Source organism: Pelodiscus sinensis, chromosome 7, assembly GCF_052426305.1.
Source record: "Pelodiscus sinensis isolate ZL-2025 chromosome 7, ASM5242630v1, whole genome shotgun sequence".
NCBI lineage: Eukaryota > Metazoa > Chordata > Testudines > Trionychidae > Pelodiscus > Pelodiscus sinensis.
The window spans coordinates 41,096,995-41,116,213 of record NC_143058.1 but is presented as its reverse complement, the minus strand read 5'-3'; the positions used below and the strand labels follow the sequence as shown (position 1 = coordinate 41,116,213).

General features: G+C 45.8%; 1 protein-coding gene across 4 annotated transcripts in view; it reads left to right on the top strand.

Annotated features, from left to right (window-relative positions):
- The first annotated feature begins 9,765 nt into the window (after positions 1-9,765).
- The window catches only part of ABCB11 (ATP binding cassette subfamily B member 11), a 77,421-nt gene continuing 67,967 nt past the window's right edge, over positions 9,766-19,219 (top strand). For 2 of the 4 annotated variants that reach the window (XM_075933558.2, XM_014579869.4), the window contains exons 1-3: positions 10,266-10,417; positions 13,765-13,877; positions 17,672-17,774. In XM_075933558.2, coding sequence (XP_075789673.2) covers positions 17,699-17,774 — 76 coding nt within the window. In that variant the 5' untranslated portion in view covers positions 10,266-10,417; positions 13,765-13,877; positions 17,672-17,698. Of the gene's footprint in view, positions 9,919-10,265; positions 10,418-13,764; positions 13,878-17,671; positions 17,775-19,219 lie in introns of those variants that run through there. The other 2 variants (XM_075933556.2, XM_075933557.2) reach the window with 2 other exon arrangements.

Below are 19,219 nucleotides of genomic sequence, written 5' to 3'. Positions count from 1 at the left end.
TGCGAGCTGTCTACACTGGCCGCTTGAATTTCCGGAAAAGCAACGACGTTCTACTGTACAAAATCAGCCATTTTTCCACAAAAGCTACGCTGCTCCCACTCGGGCAAAAGTCCTTTTTCCGGAAAAGCTTTTCCGGAAAAGCAGAAGAAACGGAAAAAAGCGCTTTGGACACTACGAGACCCCGTAGGAGCCCTGGACTTCCTGGTAACCCGAGCTGTTAAAGAGCTCGGAGGCAGCTGGGCGCACGTGACAGGAGCATGCCGCAGACCCTGCTGCCTGAGCTCTGCCACGTGCCGCTGTGCTGCCCAGGATTCACCTCGCAGCCCAGCATGGCAGCTCCGGGTGGTGAGCCACCTGCACCCCCAGCTCAGGAGGCCCCCAGGGGCCACAAACGCCGGGCCCCATCCTGGACCCCCAGGGAGCTGGAGTCCCTCCTGGACTTCTGGCAGGAGGAGGAGGGTCTCCACGACCTGCATTCACGGTGCCGCAACGTTGACATCTATACGCGGCTGGCCGACAACCTTGCGCAGCAGGGACACCCCGCCCGCAATTGTGAGCAGGTCCGCTCCAAGGTGAAGGAGCTGCAGCTGGGGTACGTGCAGGCCAGCGAGGGGAGGGGGGCAGGACCAGATGCCTGCCCCTACTACGAGAGGATGAACGCGTTTCTGGACCAGCCAGCCCCACAAGGTCCGCCAGTGCCAGTGGACACCTGCCAGCGCCCCCCCATCATCCGACCCACCGAGCCGGAGGAGGGAGAGGACAGCGGCGGCGCGGCGGCTGGAGAGGAGGCCAGCATTGCCACCCAGCAGGCCCCTTCCAGCAGCTCCTCCGAGGCCGAAGCCGGGGAGGAACCCACTGGTGAGTCTTTGCAGTTTGCACTCCCAAAGGGCGGAGGGTGGGTGGGGGGGAGCCAGGCTCCCAGAGGGGCGAGGGGAAGAGCATGTCACTCAGGCCACATGAGCTGCACGCTGCGTAGCATGAGGCAGCAAGCAGCATGTGCAACCGCCTGGGACCGTGCTGCTCACACACATTTGGCGGGACCAGGGGGAAGAGTAGATGCCGGCTGGAACTGGCCAGAGCCCCAGGGACTCAGCCCAGAGCCCGCAGCTCCGCCAAGGGTGCAGCACGGAGAACGGCACACTGTCCCATGCCTGGCTGTGAGGCACAGCCAGCTGCTCCTGGGAAAACCGCAGCGTCACAGTCCCTCGCCTGCTCCCGGTGCCTTGGCTGGTTCCCCAAGGGAAGTCCCCACTGTGGCCACACATGTCCCTGGGCTACACATGTCCCAAGTGGGCCTTGCAGGAGGGATAATGGGAGGGAGAAGAGCCCCTGAGTTTTGCTGCAAGGATGGGACACCCCCCCACCCAGTCACTCTTCTGGTTCCATTCAGGAGATATCCCACGCGAGGGGATCTGAGGGCCCAGATGTGCTCCCAGGCACTTTGTGGGGATGCATCTCGCTCCCTGTCAAACACCACTGATTAGCCCAAAGCTTTTCACAGTCTCCACCGGCAGGGAGTTCCACAGGTGAACGCAGCACAAACACCCTCCCACCCTCCACGGGGCCAGGATACAGACCGGTGCTTACAATACTGGAGGGAGGACCCTACTCCAGGGACGGTCCTCCTTGCCAACATACAACACAGGGGCAGGAGGGGAAGAGAGTGGGCCCAAGCCACACAACTGTGGGGTCACCTGGGCTCAGGGGTGGAGGGCATGAGATGTGGGGACAGTGGATGGCCTGCCTGACTGACCCATCCTTTCTTCTCTTCCCTGCAGTGGGACCCAGCACCAGACCCTCCACTGCAGCAGCAGCGGCACCCCCAGCAGGCCAACCCCGGAGGCGCAGGCTGCATCAGAGGGACCAGCTGCTTCGCCGCCACGTGACCGCCGTGGAGGGAATCAAGGGCTCCATTGAAGAGCGGGTGCAGGGAGACCTGCAGTGGCGGCAGGAGGGCTGGGCTGCCTTCCTCACGGAGTGCAGAGGGATGTGCACCTCTATGGACATGCTCACGGCACATTTAGTGCACGCCATCCACTATGGCATGGCCGGACCCCATGCCCCCGCCATCCCTCCCAGAGCACAGCCCATGCCCCCTCCTATCCCTGCTCCTCTCCCAGCTCCTGCCCCTGTTCCTGCCCCTGCTCTTATCCCAGCTCCTGCCCCTGCCCCTGCTCCTGCTCCTGCTCCTGCTCCTGCTCCTGCTCCTGCCCCTGCCCCCCCTGCCCCTGCTCCTGCCACGCCCACCTCCCCGTTCAGGCTGCCCCAACACGGTCTGCCCAGCGTGTGCAGGTCCCCCCCCGGAGGAGCGCTCGCAGGGGCCGCCCGTCGCAGTAACTGTCCCAGTTGAAGGTCTCCCCCCCCCCCCAGTTGAAGGTCTCTCCCCCCCCGTCCCAGTTGAAGGTCTCCCCTCCACCCCCGTAAATAAAAAGTTGTCTAATTTTCAGTTCATTCTTGTGTTGGTTCTTGTGTTACTCTAGTAACTGTAAGAAATGATTTGAGATGCCAATTAGCCACTTAAATTTAACAGGGTTACAAACTGTGGACAACAAATTCTTTACTCTATCACCGGGGAGGCCCTTTGTAAGTGGTCATTGGTTTGTGGCGCATAAAGAAATACTGAGACTTTTCAGTAAAATGTAAACTATATTCCTGCCCTTTCTCAACTATATTTACATAGCTAACAAACAAGCAAGAACGGTTAAAAGATGCACACTACAGAGTATTAAACATAGTCTAGGCGCAGGGAGGACAATTGGGTAGTGTTGCTGGCCACCTCAATCCTTTGGTCCTTCCGGGCCTCAGGAGAGGAACAGCCAGGAGAGCCCTCGACGGAAGATGACTGGAATCAGGTACGCCGACTTGAGCCTTCCGCACGAACCCCGAATCCTCTTGGCTGTTCTTCAGGACAGGCGATGGTGGCCTAAACCCTAGCCTAAACTAAAAAGAAAAACCCTAACTAAGCCCAACGCACCCGACGAACAGTCACGGGGTGCGTCTAGACTACATGCCTCCTTCGACGGAGGCATGTAGATTAGCCAGATCGGAAGAGGGAAATGAAGCCGCGATTAAAATAATCGCGGCTTCATTTAAATTTAAATGGCTGCCCCGATCTGCCAATCAGCTGTTTGTCGGCAGATCGGGGGAGTCTGGACGCGATGCCCCGACAAAGAAGCCTTTCTTCATCGACACAGGTAAGCCTGGTTTCACGAGGCTTACCTGTGTCGATGAAGAAAGGCTTCTTTGTCGGGGCATCGCGTCCAGACTCCCCCGATCTGCCGACAAACAGCTGATCGGCAGATCGGGGCAGCCATTTAAATTTAAATGAAGCCGCGATTATTTTAATCGCGGCTTCATTTCCCTCTTCCGATCTGGCTAATCTACATGCCTCCGTCGAAGGAGGCATGTAGTCTAGACACACCCCACGATGACAGCCGATGTGCTTTGACCCGACGCTTTACAATTGGGGGGGGAGGTAAAGGGAGGAGGTGGGGAAGGGTAAGGGATGGGAGGGAGTAGTCTGGGGAGACCCAGGCGACCCTACTACGGGGCTTGGGCAAACATGTCCACCAGGGCCTCTCTGATTCACACCGCATCCTGGCGCGCCTGGTGGACGGGCAGCTGTGTTGGGCTGTTCCAACGTCTGTGTCTCGGCTGCCATCCATGCAGGGAGGAAGGCCTCCCCACTGCGCTCCACAATGTTGTGGAGCACGCAGCACGCGGCCAGGACCTCCGTTGCATTCTGCTCACCCATCTTGAGACGGGTGAGCAGACAACGGAAGCGGGCTTTTAAACGTCCAAAGGCCAGCTCCACTGGGTTTCGGGCCCGATTGAGGCGGTCGTTGAACCGGGCCCGGTTCTGAGCCGGCTGCCCCATGTACGGCCGCATTATCCAGGGCGTCAGGGGGTAGGCCGTGTCCCCGACGACGCAGATGGGCATAGGCACATCCCCGACAGTCAAGTCCTGCCGGGGGAAGTAGGTGCCCGCCTCCAACCTGCGAAAGAGTCCAGAGTTCCGGAGGATGCGGGCATCGTGTGCCCAGCTGGACCAGCCCCTGTAAATGTCCACGAAGCGGCCCCGGTGGTCCACGAGGGCCTGCAGAACAATGGAGCAGTACCCCTTTCGGTTCATGAAATGGGCCACTCGATGCTCCGGGGCCCGGATGGGGATGTGGGTGGCGTCCAGGGCTCCCCCGCAATTGGGGAACCCGAGGGCAGCGAAGCCGACCATGGTATCATCCATGTCGCGCAGGCGCATGATTCACGGGAGCAGGACATCGTTGATGGCGTGGATGACCTGCAGAAGGGTGCAGAGAAACACAAGGGAACACGTCACATACAGCAGGGCTGAGTGTGTGCTCCCTTGGGCCCCCCCTTGATTCCCTCTGTCCTCACACACACACACACACACACACACACACACACACACACACACACACACACACCAGGGTCCCCCTCACCTCATGGCCCCCCACCACCACCGGGCCTGTGCAAGGGAGGGATGGCCCAAACCCCTGGGCAACCCAGCCTGGAGTCTTGGCTGTCCCTGGCCCTGGAGTGCAGCACCCTCCCTCTACCCCACTCCCCACTCCCTTTGGGACTTACCTCCATGACGATCACTCCGACGGTTGATCTTCCCACCCTGAACTGCTGGGCCACCGAGCGGTAGCTGTCCGGAGTGGCCAGCTTCCAGAGCACGATGGCAACCCTCTTGTTCACGGGGATGGGTGCCCGCAGCCGGGTGGCGGCTCTCTGCAGCGCGGGGGCGAGCCAGGTGCACAGCTGCAGGAAGGTCCGCTTTCTCATCCGGAAATTCCTGATCCATTGCTGGTCGTCCCATAGTCCGAGGACCACCCAGTCCCACCAGTCGGTGCTGCTCTCCAAACTCCAGACGGGCCTCTCTACGGTGGGGTGCTGATGTGACATGGTTGCCAGGGCCTCCCTGGTGAGGGAGTCCAAGGCGATCTCTGCCTCCTGGTACATGTACACCATGGCACCGGCCTCCAGCACAAGTAGCAGGCACTTGTACAGCTGAAACAGGGGCCCGAGCAGGTACATGGCCACCCATGGCTCCATAGCAGACAGAGCAGGGCAGAAAAAACAAAACTCAGGGAAAAGCAGTTGGGGGCCAAAGGGTGGTGTCCCCAAAACTCAGAGGGCAACCACCGACCCTGCGAAGGGTGTCAGTCCCTGGCAGAGGCCCCAAGGCACGGGAGCAGGAGCCAAACGGCTGTCCGGCGAGACCCCTTTAAGCACGTGTCTGAACGGCGCTCTGGTCCCGCCCCCGGAAAGGTCTGGTGGCCTTTGCCCTCTTCTAAATGGCTCTGGGCTTCTGCTTTTCCAGAAAAGCGCGCCACCAATGTAGACGTGCTTTTCCGGAAAAGCGCATCGTTATAATGGTAACTCCGGGGCCAATGTAGACGCTCGTTTTCCGGAAAAACTTAAAACGGAAAACTGTTCCGTTTTAAACATTTCCGGAAAAAGGTGCCACAGTCTCTCTCTCAGCTCAGTAGCTCCTCTTTTGTCCAGGAACCACAGAGTACTCTTAGTGACCCAGTCCTCCAGTCAGGTCATTCAGTGTTCCCAGTACCCCTTCCTGGTACAGTCCTTACATTCTCACAGTGACTCAGTCTTCCAATTCACTCCCCCATTGACGCCACCTTCCCCAGTGATGGGTAGGGGAAACCAAGACACCCTCTACTCCAGGTTCCAGATTAGGAACCCTCAATCAAGCATTCTGGGCTTTCTTCTCCCAGCCCTCACTGCTCCTTTTCTGGACTGCTTCCTGCTGCTCTGGTTCCTCTGCTATCTCTGAGCGTACCACCTTCAAACCGTCCTCGCTCTGCGTAGGAAGTGACTGCCCTTTCTCAGCAGCTGCCCCTGTCTGTCATCAGCTTCCTGGCTTTATAGGCCTTGCCTAATGGTGCATAACTGAACCTGCTTGCAGTCATTTCCTTGGCTCTTCCTCCAGGTACATCCTGAAAGTCTTTTGAGTCTAGTAAATAGGCCTACCTGCCCACTTTAATGCCTTTCAGTCTTGTCTGCGGAGGACACCCCATTACAGTGGGTCAAACAATAATTTGACCATACAAACTTTAATTACAGTAGATTTTGAGATTCAAAAAGTAAAAGCTTTATAACTGTTAAAACACAAATAATCAACATATCAGGTCAACATAGACAAAGTAAATATCCTTATAGCAAAATCCACTAAGTTCTCAAGCAGTATTTTTCTTGTTTGCCAATTTGTAAATGTTTATTATTTTAATAGAAATATTTTGTGGTTTCTGGGCATGATGAAATTGATTTTTATCAACATTATTGATAAAAAGCTAATCATTCCAAGCCTTTTGTGTCATAGAACAATCATCTCTTCTATTTCTTCTAAAGTCTTTTAACTATTATTATTATTATTATTATTATTATTGATTATTCAGTTGCATTAAGAAAAGTAATAACATTCCACGATGACACACCAAAAACAGGTTAAAATGAAGACATTTTAAAAGGAAGATGAAATAAATGTCTCCCTTATAACAGTTGCCCTGTAATTTAAGTTGCAAACAAAAATAATAGATTTTGTTTTCTGGTTTATTTCAGGGAACTTATTATACTGGTCATTATTCAGAGTCACCTTTTTAGAGCTTTGTATTATTTGGACATAGGAGCATGTGATACCATTAGGGTATCACAGAAACAGTGACTCCCAAAGTCTTGTGGTCCAGAAGTGAAGGCCCAGCAAGATCTGAGATGTGAATTCTCTGAGATGGGACAGAATAGGGGTTTTTTGCACTTAAAGCAGAGTTAAACTCAATATACTAGTAGAAACATGATGCAGGAGTTTAGTACACTAGCCCTACACTGCTTTGTGAACTGAAGCTTTAACTCTGTAAATAGCAAGGTAAAATAACTATTTGGGGATGGAGGAACTAAAAGCACACTGCAAAAATAACAAGCAGTGCCTCAGTTCCCACATGTTAATGCAGAACGTGAACATTTCCTCTTCCCCAGGGCTGCAGTACTGCTGAATTTATTAAGAATAGTTTGAATAGTCATTGAGATTTCATACACAAAGTGCTAGAACAGCACAAAATGGTATCCTCAGTGTTCAGAAGCAGCCACGACGATCTCCTTAGAAATACCTTCCATTGTTAGATAAAGGATAGATTCTACAGTCAGGTACACTACTGAGAATCTGGAGTAACACCACTTACATTTTAATTCAAGCGTGTGAGTGATTAATGGATTCTCAGCTGACTGTAGCACCCTGATTCTGGGACCAGTGTTGTCTTGGCCCTGGCCCTGATGTAGGTTAGAGTATCTTGAGTGCTGCTCTGAAACACATCCTCTACCAGACCTGAATGCCACGCCTGAGAGGCAATTTGGTCATGGGTGTATCAATCTGGAAATCATGTGTTGTGCCATATTGAAAATATAGGGTCATCTAAGCACTCTATGGCTATGACCCAGAATGGGGCATCACAAGTTGTGGTTAACTCTCTTGTGCTGGGAGCTTTTCATTGGAACACTGCCACTAGGGCTTTTTTTGGAATAACATATTCATCTACCTTGGTGAAACCAGTTCCTTCAGTTTATTGAAACACACCTTAGATACATCACACCCTGGAACTAGGAAGTACCTTCTATAGAAGATTTAATAATATGTGCCAAAGGGCATCCAAGCTTTGTATGCATGAGAGAAATAATTCATTCATATTAAAGACATTTTCGCATTAGCTTACTCTTGTGACAGATCCGAAAAAAAGATGGTGATTGTCACTGCATGCACAGGGATATAAATACTTTGGTTAAAAGGAAAACAGTGAATGTATTGCAATTTGACACAATAAATTATGACCTTATTCTCCTCATGCAAAGTAATATTAGAATAAATGAAGATCCACACAACACATTAAAGGCTATCTTGTAACTCAGATCCTGGAAAAGAGGAATTCCCTTGGCAAATGTAGCCTATATTCCATGGACTGCATTTCAGTAGGATTTTGGCATCTAACTTCCTTAGGTGCCTTTGAAAATCTCAGCCCTGCCCTTTCATGTTTTTGTGCTGTGGTTCTTTCTTAGTACACAGAAATGCTACTTTCACTGAGCCCACAGAAAGCAATAGTTTGGTTTTCCCTTTCCTAGCACATCTAAGGAGTGCCAGAAAGCAGTAAAGTTCCAGGAAAAATGTTGGGTCTGGCAGTAATAGTAATTTGAAAAACATGAAGCTGAATGTGACTGGACCCAAAGCAGGGCCTGCATGTGCCAGAAAGCACTGAAAAAAGTGGGAATATTTGAATCATAGTCATAAGCATAGATTTTAAGGCTAGAGGGGCTCCTCAAATCATTTAGTCTGATTTCCTGTATATCTCATGCCTGTGACACAACCCAGCACCCGCCACTGGTCCCAACAACCAAAATCAAATCTTATATCCTACAGAAGATGAGTCTAGTATGTGCCATCGGCAAAAACATGAGGGACTGGGGTGCATTGATGCTCATGGCCTCTGAAATGGCAGGAACTGATTCACTGAGATATACCTCATATACCTCATAGTCTCAGCAGATGACCCACAGCTCAAAGGTGAAAAATCTGTCAGAGCTGTCACAGGCCTATGGGAAAATTCCTTCCAGACACCCCAAATAAGACAATCCATTAGATCACGAGAATGTGAGCACAAACCAGCCAGACAACTACCTAACAGAACTCTCAGTGCCACCTTTGAGCCCTGGTGCTCTCTGTTCAGTGTCCCAGCTTCATCTGTAGCCATCTCTGATGCTTTGGAGGAAATAGACAAAACCCCCAAACCAATCATCAATCCAACCAAACTAGCCTCTTGCCCCCCAAAATACACCAGGGAGAAAACCTTTTCCTGGTCCCTGCCAGTGACTGGCTGAAGGCCTGACATACACACACATTCTTATTTTACCCACTCATAAACCTGTCTAGCTTGCTCTTAAGCCTAATTAAGTTGTTTGCCCCACAACTCCTGTTGGGAGGCTGTTCCAGAACTTTACTCCTCTGATGATTCAAAACCTCCTAATTGCCAGCCTGAAACTGTTCATGGCCAATTTCTACCCATTTGGTTGGTGCCAAGATTGTCCATTAGCTAAATAGCTTTTTCTCCTTCCCTTGTATTTACCCCTGTGGTGTATTCCTTTGCACATTGGCAGCATCCAACCAAGCCAGAATTTCTTGTTTTCCTCCCCAGAAATATTCTTTTATCCAACCACCTGCTTGCTTCCTTTTCAGAGACAACAAATAATTTATCTGAAGGCTGTGTTCATTATTCTTTTTATTTTAAACTTTAAAAAAAATATTTAGCCTGCCATATATTCAAATGTATGTAATTGTGTGCTCCAAAGAAAGGCTCTGTTAGCATCTAACTGCAGAACAAATCCCTGGCTCCTCTCAATCATTGGCTAATTAAGTGGAAAAAAATAAAGGTTGTAAATGAAAATGTGACTTAGAGGATGAGTTTATAAGTGGAGGGGGTTGAAGGTCACCAAGAGGTCAGAGGAAATGGGTTACAACAAGAGGGGGTTGGTGGTACTGAGGCTAACTGGCTGGCTAACAACATAAGGTTTTGACTTTACTGCTGAAAAAGGTGTGTTTTTACTGAGGATAAATAATGTTTATCTTGCTGTAAACATCAAGGGGAGCTATGGGACCGAAGTTTTACCATGAGGTTAACAAGACAAGATCAATGACCGATGGGAGATATAGCACTGACCATCTCATGCCTCGTGATAAGAACTACAGGGCAATTGGCTCCACTATGATTTGACTATCACATGTTAGTTATCTAGCTGTAGAAAACTCATCTCTTTAGCAATGATTTCAAAGCACTAGTGTCCATGTCAGAGAGCAGCGAACAGAGATCGGGACTGGATTTTGGCAGAAGAGTAAGCTTTTGAGTAAGTATCAAATGTTTATTCTCTCAGCATTTAATCTATGAATCAGTTTGTCTATTACTCAGCAATTATTTTTTTACAGAACCAGTTATTAAGGCTGAGGTTGGTGTTTTCAAAGGGGATACTAACCTACGCTGACCCTCAACATTGCTTGCCAAGTAACGCTATAATGCTGTCTTTCTATAATTTCAAGAAATATATGCCTTAACCACTGTTCTGTAGTGTCAGTGACCTCAGAATCTTGAACCAATGGAGAATTTGTGTTGTGTGATTACTTTAGTCAAGTTTAAACTCCCCATTTGATGTCAATGAACTGGAGCATGGTGACTGCAAGGTCCCTGACCCAGGTGCAAAAAGTTAATGCCTACTTAAAAGGCTTCAGATACCACCAATAGGTTAGACTGATGCAAGTGATAGCTGGAAATGGGTATGCACATTGTTGACTAACTGCACTGAACTGGATCCTTGCGATTTTGTTCTCTGGTTCCTTCTTCCATGTGTGGTGAGTAACAAATCTCTCATATCTGTAATATTTGAAAGTAACAATCTGCAATTTACTGACAAAAAAGTGACTTGTTGTATTGCTCTCAAATAATCTGATGAATAGTATCCAGTGAATGGTATCTGGCTCTACTGGCATCAGTAGGAATATTTGAGAAGTTGAGACACTACTGTATTGCATTTGGGATGCACACTACTATTAATCTTTCAGAGCATTCTAGGCTCATATATTCAAAGAACACTATGTATTAAACTTTTCAATGCCTATTTTCAGTACTTACTTCTAATTTCCAGGAAAAGGTCCTGATTCAAAACTACTGAAGTCAATAGACAGATAAGGCCCTAAAGTTCCTTTGTACAGAACATATTTTCCTTTAGTTTTTATGTGATAATTAGTTTTTAATGAATGTGAATTCATTTTCCTTTTTATTTCCCTAGAGATTTTGACTTTTCAGAAGTTTAATATTTATAGTTTGTTTGACTATGGCAAAATGTCATTTCATTATAATGCCATATCTGATACATCCTGTGCCATTAATTGTTTCTGCACCTAGTGGGCAGAGATATGATGATCAGATACCTTCTAGTATCTAATTCTGTCCTAATCCATAGAGCTAGACCTGAATAAAAAAATTGTATCTGCATCTGTAGCTGCAAACATCATTTGTCGATATTCAAATCCACATCAATGGATATGAATACCCCCTGATATCCACAAATTTTCAGGGTTCTAGATACAAAATGTGTATCCACATCTGTAGATACAGACATGAGCCATGAATATCCGCATCATCCACATTCACAGATGAATGAGGATACTTGCTGATATTAAGCAGATATCTGCACATTTGCAGAGCTTTACTAAACCATGTATCAACTTCAGTATTCTGCAAAGTGCTACAAATGTTCTTTTGCTATACAGCCAACTTCAAAAAATCAGTTTATTCTAGTGCCTGCTCAGCCTATTAGTCTGGTATATCAATCTATTTCTAGTAATCAGCAGAATGATGCTTGCTGAGAATTACTTGTGTCATGGAGCTTTATAAAGATAAAAGTGCTTATTTAAATAAATTGGTTCCTTCTTTATTATGATCATTCATACTGTTATAGGAAAAGTCAGATCCTTTTACAAAGACTAGTTCTAATAAAAACACCATCAAGAATCTTTGCCCAAAGCCAGTAGCAAGAGAGAAAAATGACATTTCACCGTTATCTATTGAACTTTTAAAAAAATCATTTAAAGTAGCCTTCTGTTGGCTTTATGCATCAGAAGCAGGGGCTTGGAAGGGTTCCATGGTATAGGGTCATATGTAAAGTTGGATTTGTATCTACTGGATGAATCTAATCTGTATCAATTGGCTCAAAATTCTGAGGTCACTGACACTACAGAACTCCTGCTTATACCCCTGAAGGGTGAAGCCACACCTCTCTGATTGCCATCTATGCAGGTGGGAAATTCACGTCCTGAGTCTGACTGGCAGCAAGCCAGCTACGGAAAGTTTTAAAGAATAAAGCCATTTCTAATAAAAAGTACAAACAAAACATTTTGCTTTCCGTATAGTGTCTTGGGATGGCACGTGTGCAACAGAGCAAGCAGGGTCTCTGTACTGGAAAGCTAGGTATAATACAAAGCAGAGTTTTGACTGTGGTCTTCTGTATTCTAACCCCACGCTCTCTAGCTGACCACATACATTTGACACAGGAAATGCAATACGATTCAACATTTGGCCAAGTTCATCAACAGAACTTGTTGCAACTGTAAGCAGCAGGCTCAGTAGCAAGTATTTATAGGATCAAGGTCCATCACAGATGATTTTACAGAGTTAAATACTATGATTGCAGAGAGAAAACAAGAGAGAGAGTTTTTGCCTAACTCAAATTAACCTCTCACCAACAGCAGATTATGACATTTTGACATCTTTACAGCAGATTATGACATTTTGCTTCATAGTGGGAAATGTTTCACTGTATAGCTTTTCAGCATAGGGACAGATTCACATTTGCCTTGGCTGTTTTCCACTGCTCCACTTAGATCAGGCTCATGGTTGTTTTGCACTCACAGAGCCATTGAAAGCCTCTTATTTTGAGAATTTTGAATCTAGCCCCTTATTTTGAGATTATAAAGTCCCGTATTTGTTGACACAATGCAGTTTTAGAGTGGCACTCCTTCACGTGTAGCTCCGCAGCCTGTGAAGGGGGTGGTGGTGTGCGTTTGCGTTCTTCACCTCCCCACCTGTCCAGGGCTGCCCGGGAGCGGGGGCAAGTGGGGCAATTTGCCCCAGACCCCGGGCCTCACAGGGGCCCCCCATGAGAAAGTCTGAGGTCTGAGGCAGGGAGTGCCAGGAAGGGGCCTCCAAAATTGCTTTGCCCCAGTCCCCCTGAATCCTCTGGGCGGCCCTGCCCCTGCCCACCAGAGCTGGTGTGGCAGCCTCTCAGCTGTGCATCAGCCATGAGACTCCAGCAGTAGTGCAGGCTCCCCACTGCACGGGGGAGAAAGAGGAGAGGCTGAGCTCCCACCATGGACCACCTGGGAGGCAGCCACAGACCACTAATGGGCTATGGACTGCACTTTGGCTGTGTCTAGACTACACACCTCTGTCATCAGAGGCATGTAGATTAGACACATAGGCAAAGGCAAATGAAGCCGCGATTTAAATGATTGCGGCTTCATTTACATTTACATGGCTGCCGCGCTGAGCCGACAAACAGCTGATCAGCTGTTTGTCCGCTCAGCACGCTAGTCTGGACGCTCCCCTGCCGACATCAAAGCCCTTTGTCGGCAGCCCCGTTATTCCTCGTGGGATGAGGTTTACCGGGGCTGCTGACAAAGGGCTTTGATGTCGGCAGGGGAGCATCCAGACTAGCGCTGATCAGCTGTTTGTCGGCTCAGCGCGGCAGCCATGTAAATGTAAATGAAGCCGCGATCATTTAAATCGCGGCTTCATTTGCCTTTGCCAAAACAACAAATCTACATGGCTCCGTCGACGGAGCCATGTAGTTTAGACGTACCCTTTGAGAACCACTGGTGTAAAAGAAAAGTTTTCTTCACAACATACCTTATTAATCAGGGATTATTTTAAATACACAGGATTACATTATTTGGGAGTATAAATAGATGCAGCTCCTCCTTTAACGTCACTGGAACTTTACTTATTTACTTCAGGAGAGAATCTGGGCTCAAGAATGTTTGATGTCTTCTCTTTAATTATTCTAGAGAAACAAAACATGTAAGCCTTTTGTGGTACTTTAGCCAATTTTTTATTTTAGCAGATCTTTCCCCTCACAACTGTTAATTTTATCAAATATATTTTAAACAATTATTCTCTTTTCCTGTTTTCCGCACTTTAGATTTTCTTTTGATTGTTGGATGCCGCAATTTGTTTCACTGTTTATTGGCCAGTGAATTAATAGTTCCAGACTACATATCAACATTCCACTGGCTAATCTTGTAATTAAGAAAGGTAGGTACAAGAACCACAAAGGGGATTTGGGCCAGGTGCAGAGGAGGAGAGGCCAAGAGGAAAGCCCTGTAGCAGAAAGATGAAGAGTCAAGATGGGAATGAATGGTTCTGAAAGGTGGGGATGAAATGAAGGGAACAGATGGGAAGTGACAGATTGTATACAGGAAGTGACATCAGCATCCTTATCTGATCAATTGAGTAATTTCGTAATTATCCTTAATTTTGATTTGACAGGGAGGGGTGTCATATTTCTTGCATCCTGCTTTAATTTAAGAGAGAAATTGCATCACAGTTCCTCCTGCTTTTACTTAACTGCAAGTGTATGGATTTCATGCAACGCAATACACAGGTAAACAGTCGCGGTGTAAAAGAGAACTGTGAAGCGAAGATTGTGCAACCGTGGAAAAGAGAAGTGTAAAGAAAAACCCTAGTAATACTAAGACATGAAGACATATGCAACTGTCAAGAAAAATACAAAGCTCTTGACAGAGGGGTAGAAAAGATTTCAAGAAGAGATTAAAAAAAGCATATTACCTTGAATGATCAGCCCTTCAGCCGTGATATAGACTGTGCCAATCATAACATATCTTCCATTCTTCTCTTATTCTGTCCTTCCTTCTCTGTATGCAGCTATCCCTTTTCATAATGAAATCTTCCCATCTTTGGCGGTTGGCCAAGTGGTCATTTCAGTTCCCATAGGTACCACTCAGTGACAGCTGCAGTCCATCAATTGTTACTAAGCCTAACTATATGCCTGGCCCATCACATTTTACTGTACCTGCTTTCAACAATGATGGAAAGAAGAATTCTAGGGCTTTCAATCTGTGACTGCATCCCCTGTGAAAAGATCTGATACCAGACTGGTGTGCAGCACACTGTTTTTGAAAGCAAGTACAATAAAAGGGCATATATTTGTAGAATATATTGAGAGACTTCAAGTGCTAGTTGAAGAAGCGCCTGTACAACTTTGTATAATAGTGATAGAGATGTAGCCGTGTTAGTCTGGTGTAGCTGAAACAACTTTGTATAAGACAATCAAATAGGTAATGGGAAATTTCATCAGTACTAAAGGACTATTAAAGATACAAATGGAAATGTAGTACAAAAGAAGAACAAAGGAGCAGATGACTAGAACATTTCAGGCTGTTTTAAAATGGCAGCCCAAGCCCAAGTGATTTTATTAGAAATATGTCATGAAAGACTTATCACCAAATCTTGATACTGATTTAGGAGATATTACAATGGAATTATTTAGAAAATCCATCAGTACACTTAGCAACAGAAAAGCAGCTAGAGAGGATAGTACTACTGCAGGGTTTCCCAACCTATGGGTCACAACGCAAATATGGGTTGCCATTACATTTCAAAAGGGTCGCCAAGTGTCTCTCCAGATGGCTCTGACCCCCACCTCCCTCTGTTTTTGAATTGCCTTGGATCACCAAGTCTTCCTGAATTGTCAAAATGGGTCTCCATCTGGAAAAGGCTGGAAACTGCTGTACTACTGGATAGATGCTGAAAACATGTGCTGAAACAGCCCTCCTGACTTTCCTTGGGTTTTGGAAAGACTACAGTGTGATTAAAATAATACAACTCAGTGGAAGAGAAGTCTTATTCTAAAATGGCCAAAGAAGAGTGACTGCAACTGGAGAGAAAAAGCATTACTTTCAGAGCTTGGGAATGACATGTGCAACATAATCCTGGAATATAGCAAGACATAGAAAGGGCTTCAACTTAGAGGAACAAACAGGTTTGAGATCATCAAGATCATGCACATAACTAACTGTTGGTATCAGTTAATAGAAAAAAATTATGGAGTGGCAAACACCCCTTGTAATAGACCTCATCGATTTCCAGAAGGTTTTGGAAAACATTAACAGAATCTTTTGAAAATTCTCACATACTACAGAATACCAGGAAAAATAAATGTAATAGTTAAAGATCAATATGATAATGTGATTGCTCAGTGAGAGATGGTGACATCAGTCAGTGGTTTCCCGTGACAATTGGGGTAAGGGATTGTTATTTTCCCACTATTGTTTGCTCTGGTCATTGATTATGCCAGGAAAAAATACAGACAAATGATAAATCACAATTGAATGAACTTTTTTTTTTTTTTTTGCTGATGACATTGTCCTGTTTAGTTCAACACATCACTTAATGAAAGAAAAAACTCAGCTTTTGGCAGAAACAGTAAAACAAGATGTTGTTTTTTCATCACAAGGGGAAGATAAAATATCTGGCTAACAATGTCCCCAAAACCACAATCAGAGTAAAGTAAGAAAAGCTATAAGTCAAGTCATGTTGCCTAGCTAGGGAGTGAGAGGTGCAGTGATGGCGACTGCATGCTAAATGTATGTAGCTATGAATATCAAAAGCAGCAAATTACTATCATAAACTTGAAAAGATTTAGAAAAGTCTCATGATTGTTACTAACACAAGAATAGGAATTTTTAACACCTGCATCAAGTTCATTCTCCTTTATGCAGCAGAGTCATGGAAGTCTATAAATGAAATTGATAAGATCAACTCATTACAAAGTAACTGCTTGAGGGCAATCTACAGATTTTATTGGAAAGAATTTCTTGTTATATCAGAAATTCTAAGGAGAGCAAATCAGCTGAAAGCATCAAATATAGTAAGAGGAGAATAACTGACATATTTAGAACATGCTTTAAGGATGTCAACACCATGACTTCCACTTCTAGAGATAGTATGGACATTATCCGGGAAGGGGAAAAGAGGGCAACCTGTACACTCAGAACAATAGAGAAAGAAGGCAAATCCATTAACAAGACACTCAGAAATCTGACTAAACAAGCATAAGACCAAAGTAAGTGGCAGAAACAGGTAGATGGTCTATGCACCTGAAGATATGGGAGGAAACAAAAACAACAAAAAAAGAAGAAAGGGCCAGCCGGTGATACTGGCGAGTTTGCCATTCTTGAAGGGGTGAAACCTAAGAATGCGCAGGAGCACTGGAGGATTCCATGGACAGGCTGGGACGACTCCCTGGCTATGTCTACACTGGTGCAATCTTGCACCAGAGATATGCAAATTAATTCCTGAAAATAATCAGTGTAGCGGCATTTCACAAGAGGGTTTTTCTTGCTCAAGAAGGAGCAGTGTAGACAGTTCCTTTTAGCTCAAGAGCCTCTTCTGCAAAATGGCGGTTCATTAGGTATGCAAATGAGGCTCGGCGATATTCCACGCTTAGCCTCATTTGCATATCTCTGGAGCAACAACCTGCCAGTGTAGATATAGCCCCTGTGTTTTTCAGTTGGTTTCCAGAATGTATGATATATACTGGATGTTATCGTCTATGCTCTATCCAGCCACTGCTGTACTGATTGAGATGAGGAGGCAGAATGAGGGCCCTTCAAAATCCATTCAGGGTTTAACCATGTTGAAACCTCACACTATAAAGTACCTGAAGGGGGTAACTCAGCTTGAAGTATTGTTTCTGCTAGCATGATTTATAAAGATAAAATCTCTGCTTGTATTGTATAGGCAAACGGTGCTACAACTATGATAATTAGAATCAAGTTAGGGAAACCCTGGCTGAATAGAGAGTGAGTTGGCAGCTTATATGAGAATGTCCCCCTCCTTTTGAAAGATGAATGCTTTAGTCACTGGTAGTTAAATGTGCTTTTGCTTCTGCTATCTTCACTAGCTGTAGTGTCACTAGATTTGTAAGACTGTATTCTGTTCTCAGCAGAGTTGCACTAGAATAGTATGGATGTAACTGAAATCAGAATCAATGTCCTATCAATTTAAAAGACTTTTTGCCTTTTCAGGGTCTTTGATTAAAGGAGCAAATCATCATGTCCAATCCTGTTGTTCTGCGCAGTATTAGGAGATTTGAAGAGGATAACCACCTTTATGAGTCAGATGGATCATGTAAGATCTTTATTCTTTAATGAGCTTCTACATTTAAATAGCACTTAAAAAGGTGCGTGCTGTATATTTTTAATACTGCTGTCACATAGCACATAGCCTGCTGAAAACACATATCATACTAGATATGGCAGTTCACATAATTATGGACATACTTCAGAACAACTCTTATTTACAAGCCAAAAGCAACAATCCATGTAAGTGGATGGTCTCTTGTTATCAGACTAGCTATCCACAGTATATAGTCTATATAGTCACATTCTCTGTCTGTCTGCCAAATGGAACAAAATTATCTGGATTTTTAAACCATGCTCATAATCCTGGTATCTGAATAACTCCATTAACTTTAATACCCTTTCAGCATGGATGAAACGCTCATTGCTCTTTAAATTTTAGAACTCACAATAAAAGCAGAAAACATCTGTGTCCTACAGGTTTCTAGCACTGATTTATTATATTTAGAATTTCTTTTAAATGTGTGAACTGCACTTGCTTTCCCCACCCCACTCCAAAGCCTCTTTTTTTCTCTTCCTTCCATTCTTGCTTCATTTCTACTTTTTGTGCTTCTGTTTTTGAAGATGTTTGTAAAACACAAAGCATCTCAGTTCAAATTAAACAGGAGCTCGTGGCAGGAGGGTTGGGGCTTTTGGTGAAAATGAGGAAAAAAATGAAGAGAAGCTGCCAAATGTCTTGATTTATCTTATATTTTTAGGTGTTGGCAGGTTGAACACTAAAGGGACAATAGTTATTTATATTTCATGGAAATTGTATGTGGAAGCAAATTAACACTGTAAAATAGGATCTATATATGCAACTGGCAAAAGTGAGAGCACATCATAAGGAAATGTATGTCCCTACATTCTTTCTGGGTTTAAGCACAAAGTCCACACTCCCACCTGCAAGGCCCAAGATGCAGTGGAAACACTGTACTTCCATTACATGAGGAGGTGTGAGGTGCACAGGCCACAAAGTTCCTGGGTGCAGGGAGTTCTATGTGCCCTGTGCACAGGGGTACACAGCTTTACTGTGGCCATTCAGAGCAAAGGGTATGGAAGTGTATATCCTACGTGCAGAATTGCAGAGAAAGTAAGAGGATGGAAATTTTCTATTGAAGCTGCATCAAGAATAGGTTGAAAAGCAAAACAAGATTCCTGCCCATGTTAGGACCTCAAAGTGGGCAGTGGGTTGCCAGTGCACTGGAGAAATCTAGCGATAATGCACTGACTCTTCAAGAACATGCACAATGACTATTCAAGACAACTCTGTGCTCCCAGTGGTGTTGTTGCCTAGATCTTGCTATTCATGCTGTCACACACAGTGACTTGTGATAAATATTTTAAGCACTGATCCTTGTGGGAAGGCATGCCAGAGGGAGCGCCGATGAGAAAGGTAACATTTTAGAGCCGTCATCCTTGATGGCGGCTCTTGACATGGAGGATCAGATCGTG